This window comes from Lygodium microphyllum, chromosome 15 (genome assembly GCF_053477565.2).
Source record: "Lygodium microphyllum isolate KBCC chromosome 15, Lygodium_microphyllum_v1.1.10, whole genome shotgun sequence".
Classification (NCBI taxonomy): Eukaryota; Viridiplantae; Streptophyta; class Polypodiopsida; order Schizaeales; family Lygodiaceae; genus Lygodium; species Lygodium microphyllum.
The window spans coordinates 66,726,303-66,734,934 of record NC_141149.1 but is presented as its reverse complement, the minus strand read 5'-3'; the positions used below and the strand labels follow the sequence as shown (position 1 = coordinate 66,734,934).

The window sequence follows — 8,632 nt, the reverse complement described above, 5'->3', positions numbered from 1 at the left end:
GGGGATTCGTGTGGATAAACCAATCATGATGTACGGTGATAACATGAGTAGTGTGCTTCTGGCAAGCAATCCAGTTTATCATGCCAAGTCAAAGCACATAGAGGTACATTACCATTCATTAGGGAAATGGTGCTTGGAGGTAGGATAGACCTCATACATGTGAACATTGAAGGCCAAGTGGCGGAATCTTTACCAAATCAATTGGTAGAGATAAGTTCACTCATTTTAGATTGTTGTTTGGGATACACGAAGTGACTTGAGCTTGAGGAGGAGTGTTGAGATATGCAAGCTCAGTCAGTACTTCTACCGACTCTATCTAGCAGTAGATTAGTTGGATGACATGTGTGTGTAATAAAGTTGGTCACTTCGTTGGTACAGTTAAACTAAGTCTCTTTACACTACTTGTTGACTTAGGTTGTAGTACATTGTACTTCGGGTTACTCAATTAGAGTAAGTGTGATGAATAATGAAGAAGGAGAATACTTACAGCTGATTGCTCTGTGTTGCCCCTATCTCTCTCTCATCTTTCTAACATCATGTTTCTCCAAACCTATTGGTGTGTTTAGAGAACATAGTTGGGTTGATGTAAACACATACCTTTCACCCCTTTCAATTTTTTTTTTAAAATAATCATTTTGCATCTAGTCCTCAAGTGGTAAGAAGATAGAGGCTATGTGTTCATAAATACAGGAGGATGAGCCACTCTTTGAGTTTCTCAAAGACAAAAATTAGGTTGTTATGTTGACAAACACAAGAGAATGAGGCACTCTTTGAGATTCTATTTATAAGGGAGAGGTGTAGGTAGTTTGCGTGGAACATGAAATAAATTTAGTGTTAATTGAGGGGTGAGATAACAATGAATACTAAAGAGTACGATGATAATTCTGCGTAACACCATATTAATCTAAAAATCATTGACAATGCGATTGGAATTATAGGCTAAAATAGGCATTAGTAGGTAATGTAGAAGTGTGAGATATTGGAGTTAACAAGTACCACATTGAGCATGTATCACTTCATTAGGTATGCATAATCTAAACAATGAACCCTCTTCTTTGGTGTGCTTATTGATGGTTTTCTTTCTTCACCTACAAACTTTACAGATGAACTTGCTGATTGTTTTTTATGATCACTTTGTATAGGAGGGTGTTCAGCTTCCTCAATAGATTGAGATGAGAGAGAAAGAGGTTTTGAAGCAGGAATTTGCTTTGGCATTTTTCTTAGCAAACTTGTGCATAATGTGTATGCCCCCATAGGGACAAAACCTTATGCCCATGTTTATCTAAGAGAAAGTTTATGCATAAGATATGAGCAACAAAGGGATGTCTTGCAGTCAAACATGCCTTGCACTCACAAAGGGTTGGAAGTGTGGCATACATTGGGTAAAAGTGAGTTACGAGCTATTTAGAGAAGGAGGTTGGAGAGGTTAACAATTTATAGATATAATAGTGAATTGTAATTGGTGGGTTGGTTTGTTGCAAGATCAAGCTGAAGGGGAATGGTGCAGCTGAATGTTCGTTTGAAAAATGGAATGATGATCCATAGTGAGCATTAATGCATATTTTCAACTTGATGTTTGATTCTTCTCCTAATATTGGTAGTAATGGGTTTTTTGACAAGTTGCATTTTCTTATGTGTTGCAGGCCAAGATTTGAGCAAGGGTAGCCATAGTCTGATTTTTGTATCATATTTGGGCATGAGGAGGATAGATTTGTACTAGAATTAATGACCTTGCCATAACCAAAGAAAGGATGGCAGTCTAGTGACATGCGTGAACAAAGAGGAGGGCAATGCTAGATCCGATGGGATGGCTTGTATTGTATGGATATGTGATGAGACATGAATTGAGAGACATATTTCTATTTTAATGTGCTTCCCCTTTTGAAGTGGAGTGGGGTTGACACAAAACAGGCCTTCGCTTGACTCAAAGAAACATCACAAAAAGAGGGCTTTTTGGCCCTCTAACTCTAATTTATCTAGGAAGCTAAAGTGATTGCATTGAATGGGATGTTCTTATAATTTAAAATGTATCTTTAGTAATTTGACTTTCATCAATAGTGGTGAATAAACATGCCTAGTAGTTTACTTGGAGATGACTTAGTAACCTCAAGAAGGTTACTAGATTATTTGGATGGTTTGGCTTTCTTCTTTTAATTTTATGAGGATCACTGGAGATTGGTACCATAAAATTTTGAAAGGTTTAAAGAATACTTTTTGGAGGGAGAATCTTAACATCCCAACTTGAATTTATGGGGGAGGAAGAAGCAAGCACATGATCTTACTTTGAGATAGCATTGCATAATAGTGTGAAGTTGTGTCATGCAAGAGATGTTAGCTAGGATTCATTATGGAGTTTCAACTCACAATATCTCATGTCCAAGCCATTAGGGTCTCCAAAATAGTGTAATGGTCTCCATTTTGGATAGAAAAAAGGAGCTAAAGGAGTCTGTAAGTAGTTTGAGTGCTAGGCCTGGGAAAATGCAGTGGATTTGCAAACTCTTCGCAAAGAAATAGGCTAAGGCCTTATGCATAGTCTTACTCTGCATCAGGCATAGGGCTAAGGCGTGATGCATAATTTTACTAGGCTTGTAAATACTTTATCTTTTGATAATTGAATATTTTCATTTCGCATTAAAGACAGATGCTAGTTAGCCTTGTGAACAGGCCTTTATGATTTTTACCTTGATATGAGTAAAATTTTTGTGAATGGTAAGGTGTCAAATTTCAATTATTAAATGTCGTGCTTCAAATCAAACAAAAGCAATTGTGAGCAACGAATGTGCCACGTGGACACATATTACAAGAAATGTACCTAATGACAGTTGCTTTTACACACGCATGCACACTCAAGGTGCTGCTTCCGCCATTGCTACGGGTGCACAGGCATACAGAGAGAGAGAGAGAGTTTCCGCCATTGCTAAGGTTGCACAGGCACAGAGAGAGAGAGAGAGAGAGAGAGAGAGGTCTCCTTGTTCTGCACGCCTTCATGGCCTTTGCCTTTACTTTGCCTGAGCTTCGGGCGGAGCTCCGCTCTCTCGGCCATGATAACGTCCCTGACGAAGTGATATTTGACTTCCTTTGTCAGCTTAATCTTCCTCCCTATCTCATTCCCGCTCCGCCGGACCAGGAAGTTGCTCCACATGATCCTCCTCCTGTTACCGTCACGAACACTTCTGTGAAAGATGTTTATTGTGAGGATTCCTTTCGGTCATCGGCGCCAGCAGCCAATGTTGAGGCCCGCATCATCAGCAGCTCCACAGGTCGCCGGCGTCGACCGCACTATCTGTCTCCTTCATTATCAACAACAGAAGAAGATGATCATTCTGATGATGATTGTGAAGAGTCGCCCTTATTTGATATGCCACAGAAGCCAGGCCACGATACAGACCGTCAAAGGGACAAAGTACCAGAGATGAGTGTTGGTGTGATGTCGGGAAATGGCCAAGGTATTGCCACCACCACCAACAACAACAACAAGAACAACGATGATGATGTTGTTGTCGACGACGACAACAGTAGTTCAGTACTCTTTCATAAGGAACATGACGGAATACGTATCAATGCTACGAAACACCCTGCATTTCATCACCAAGAAGAAGGCCAATGCCAGAGTGGAGATGATGAATTCTCTGAACATTCTTTAGCTTCTGAGTACTCAAGCTTATGCACAGATGGTCCAGGAAGGTCTCAACATGAAACGGATAATACGGCTATGCAATCCATTAACAGGCCAGTGAATGATGTTCTAGAAATTCACTCCAATACCAGGCCAGTAAAGGATGTTCTAGAAGAGGGTGCAGAGTCAAAGGATGAGAAGGAGAAGGTTTCCGGCAACGAGGATTACACAGATAAGATGATTGAGCACTATTGGATCAGTGTTGGAGAAGATTATATGCGAGCCATGCACCATAAAACCTCAGCCTTCAATATGGAAGAAAGGAAGGCGGATTGCTCAGTACATGATAGCAACTCTAGTAAGGAAACAAAATTAGGCTTTGATCCAAAATGCTGCGAGAGCTTGTTACAGAAGGTGCAAAGGTGCGAGGATGAGCTCCAGCGCCTGACCTTGAGCTTAGCGAGAAGGCCCAATAACACTACTGCATGTTCTAGACCATCTAAGGTTTCTCCTTTGATGAAAAGGCAGACCCTTCCATCCTCACCAACGACATTAGAGAAGAAGCTGCAAGATAGGCCTGTGTCTTCTTCAATATTAGTTTTGGCCAAAAAGCTGCAGGACCAAGCGGCGTCTTCTGTACAGATTTCATCCCCTCATGTCTCTCCGTCAAATGATACGAGATATAGTAATACTTCACAACAATTTAGAGTGACTAGAGGATGCAAGAAGAAACTGCTGCGTGTGCCTGACAATAAGAATATTAAAGCCAGCAAAGTGTGCTTGCATACACCTGGTTCTGGTCAGCACTCCGAGGACTTGCATAAAAGTGACGACAAAGAAGAAGAGACTCAATTTCAACTGTCAAACATACGCGGGGTCAAAACTAGTCTCAAAGAAGGCATAACTTCATCCATTCAAAGCATGTCATGTTTGAGAGCCTCTCAGGTATTGTTGAAGGAGTCCAGACAAGAACGTGAACAGAAGGAAGCTGACGACACGGCTGCATCAGTACCACATGATCCTTCCATTGGAATCACAGATGAAGACAATGATCACGAGGAAAAGGAGCTATCTTGCAGGGTGGGAGATGTCAATGATGATGATGAGGAAGAGTCTGTGAGAAAAGAGGCTTCCATATGCAGCAAATCAAGCTCTGACCAAAGCAGCAACAGGCATACTTCAAGTATCTACTCTACTCGCTCTGTTTCTATGCATGACTTCAATATTGATACTAGTCCTCTCCTTTTTGATACTGCCCTAGGTCTGAAACATGGTAGCTTCTCAAGCCACACTTAGTGAGCCCGGTCTAAGAGTTACTCTTGTGACAGAATGAGGGAGACTCGCACAGATAACCTGGTCCTGGATTGCCTTAGCTTGTAATTAACAGTAGAAAGAGCTGGGGTTATATTTTTGAAGCGAGCATTATCAACGAAGAGTAATGTTTGGCGAGATGCACTTCTGTGATTAGAAGAGACACAAATCTTGCGCATAAGAAAAAATCTAATTAACAAGTTCTGCTTGTTTGATACTTATTAGCTTGGTGTTTCCTCAGGTGATGGTGGAAGCAATATCTCCCATAATTCATCCAACTCATGCCGTTCGTCGTTGAGTGCTCAACATCATCAGCTAATGAACGATCACAATGTCAATTCTCGCAATTATACTTGTGGACAAGTGCAAGCTCGACGAGGAGGAAAGATTGATCGTGTTGCAAGGCAAATTGCAATCACACACACACACACACACACACACACACACATATACTCTCTCTCTCTCTCTCTCTCTCTCTCTCTCTCTCTCTCTCAATTGAGATATGCATTAAGCCTACCGCTTTAAATTTATTATTCTTTGTCCTCTCTTTGTCTAAATCAGGTATCGACACATGGTTCAGTCTAACTGTGTCACTGATTTGGCTACTGCCAGGTATGCTGAAATGCAAAGGATTTGGAAGAAAGATGCCTTTCTCAAAGCGAATGATGGAGGCGGCAAGAGGAAGTTGCAGAGTTTCCATCGTCTCTTTGCCAACCTTCATAGCAATTCTCACCTCTCAGCTCCTCATCAGGTTGCTAGTAATCTAGTGCGTTCCTCAAAGGTCGGGATCTTATAGATTTTACACAACTCTCAACATCTTGCCTATACATTCAACGCTCAAGAATCTATCCACCTTGCTAGCAAATTGCCTGTCTCAACAGAAGCTCCAGCTTTAGAAAATCTACACAAGCATTAGAAATAACTTGTTGAGCCCTTGGGTGTTTTCAGGAATAACCTGCCTGGAGTAATAACCACTGTTCCTGATCCTGTTTGGTGTTTTTATGTAGAGGCATGCTAAAAGTTCACAAAAATCTTCAGTAGATTCTGCAACCTTCAAGATATTAAACAGTTATCCAAGAGTAAACTAATGGAGGCTAGGAAACTAGGGCTCACATATCCTAGTTTGTAGTGTCAGTTTCTTGACTGAAAACAAAAATTTCCAGTTATTGCGAGATTGGTTCTTAATTTTCCAGTTATTACGAGATTGGTCCTTAAATTTCCAGGTCAAAATTTGGGTTGTTGAGTTATCTCGACAATAACATAAGCCTGGAGCATTTTGTGGGACTTCAATAGATCAAGTCGTCATTTGCGAGTCTCGAAAATTGAGTCGGATATTTAGAGACTCCTGCTTAAAGATTTCTAGTTCAAATAAATCTATAAGAGCATTACATGCCATGGAAGGAACCCTTTTATCGCTACATTCTGAATTTCGAACTATTATTTGGTTGACATATGGTTTCTTTTTGAATCCATATGATCAAAGTTATATCATGTGCCTAATTGAATCTGTATCAAGGTAAAGTGAGAACAAAACCATCATGAAAGATTATTTGATTGTCATTAAACGATACTTCAACAAAGAATAAGCATTATAGATCAAATCATAGAAATGCATATACATACGCCACAATTTGAAATGCTCCCAAGTTTCTAAGTTAAGGGTTTTGTTTTTACTTTCAATCTTATTCGTGAAAACCCCTCTCTCTCTCTCTCTCACACACGCATAAAAATGCTCCCAAAATTTTGAGTTAAGGGTTTTGTACATGGTATCAATCATATATGTGACTCTCTCTCTCTCTCTCTCTCTCTCTCTCTCTCTCTCTCTCTCTGCGCATATACACGAGTGTATGCATGCATATATACATACATGTGCACATGTATGCACATGCAAACACATGGTTTATGAAAAACACCATAACAATAGTAGAGTTCTTTGCTCCTAGTTTGAGAGTTGCAACATAAGGGTGATGGGAAGGAAACATTTGAAGACAATACATTTATAGAACTTGAAAAGTTCACTAAAATAAGATTACTAGCATTTTGTGCACTTATTGTTGCAAAGGAGGCTTGGAGGGAATCCAAGTCAGAACCATACTTATCAAAGGTCTTGTAAATCAAAACATACTACCATATAAAGTTTGGGCACAACTTGGAGAACTAGAACTAGCATTTGCTAACGTGTTGATTAGCCTATATGACATTGTATCCTACCCTTGCTTGGAACATGTCGGGTATTAATAATGATTGAAATAGAAAGTGTGTTGTTATGTTTTATGTGATTTCTAATTTGAAGGTTAAAGGAAAGATGCTTTGATTGACATGCAATCTAGAATAATTGCAAATTACAAAATAGACTACAAGGATAGAAGATTGCATTTTAGCTTACCCAGTAAGTAAGGGGAGTAAAAAGGACATTCTAAAGCTTATGAGCCAAATCTTTGCCATAACAATTCAAACACATAAGAAAGAAACCAAGATAGAGAGACCTTAAGTACTTATGGCTTCTTCACACTAATATGATATAATAAAACATAGCATGAAGAAAGAACAACTAAAATAGTACCCTAATATCATAGAAGGAGGCCCATGATGAAAATATGGGTTCCAAAGACAATACTAATTGTACAAGGCTACTACTCGAACAAGCAATGGCTTTGATTGCCTAACTACGATAGTGATATGATCCTTGTAACTAAGCAACCGAAGGCTCATCAATGGATTTAGCTAATAAAGTGCAATAATAATGTATTTCTTATCACCAAAACACTAGAGATCCATTAGATTTTTTAGAAAAATATAACCAACCACCATCAAGATACTCGAAGTTGCATAAGAGCTAGGAGGTGAATCAATCAAAAACAAGAAGGAAACTTTGACATTCAAGACTTATGATGCTCCACAAGAGCTAGAAAGCTAATTGATCAAAACAAGTAAGGAGGCTTCAACATACAAGACTAGGAAGACCCCAAAAGTGATAGAAAGCCAACCAAGCAAAGCTGGTGGCTTCAATATCTAAGACAGAGGAAGAAACCTAGGAAGAAATGTGCCAACAAGTAGATCCTCCAAAGCCAAACGCCCTTAAGAAGAGAAGAAGACAAAACCTAAAAAGATAATAAGTATGAGCACAATTAAGAAGAAGGCTGAGCATGAATATCTTATTGATCACCAACCAACATGCCCCAAGAGACATGGACCATATCATTTACAAGTGCAAATATCATAATGTAAAGCCACAAAGCACCAAAGAGCTAAAGATCACACTATATCATGACACAAAAGTCATAAGCCAACAAAGGTGGAAGGTAAGAAAAGATCACTGATATACATTATCTAACCTAACCTTCTAACTAGTCTTAAATCTAATCATGTTCAATGATCCTTACATGAAATATCTAAGAAACTACCTACACAGTGGGTTTCGTATCTACAAAACTTTAACGAACAAGATGAATTATCCAATCTCTTAACAGAGGCTTATAAAACATATGACCTAGGCATAACCAATCTTGAAATGACCATCCTAGCATAAGCCTAGCCAATGAATTGGGACCAATGTGAACACATACATGCTCATCAATTTGAATTAATCGGTGAACTCTTAGAAAAACTCACACTAGACTAGGCTAGAAGATTTTGGATAAAACATTCTTATCTTCCATCAATGCATACCATACTAACGAGTTAGAGCTTATTAGGAGCAAGAAG

The 8,632-nt window shown here is 39.3% G+C and overlaps 1 protein-coding gene across 1 annotated transcript; it reads left to right on the top strand.

The window, feature by feature from the left end:
- Positions 1 to 2,938: 2,938 nt before the first annotated feature.
- Positions 2,939 to 6,253, top strand: LOC148024635 (uncharacterized). Its single transcript, XM_087693730.1, has 3 exons — positions 2,939 to 4,799; positions 5,169 to 5,331; positions 5,540 to 6,253. Exons 1-3 carry the CDS (start codon positions 2,987 to 2,989, stop codon positions 5,721 to 5,723), a joined length of 2,160 nt encoding a protein of 719 aa, XP_087549856.1. The 5' UTR covers positions 2,939 to 2,986; the 3' UTR covers positions 5,724 to 6,253.
- Positions 6,254 to 8,632: the final 2,379 nt, after the last annotated feature.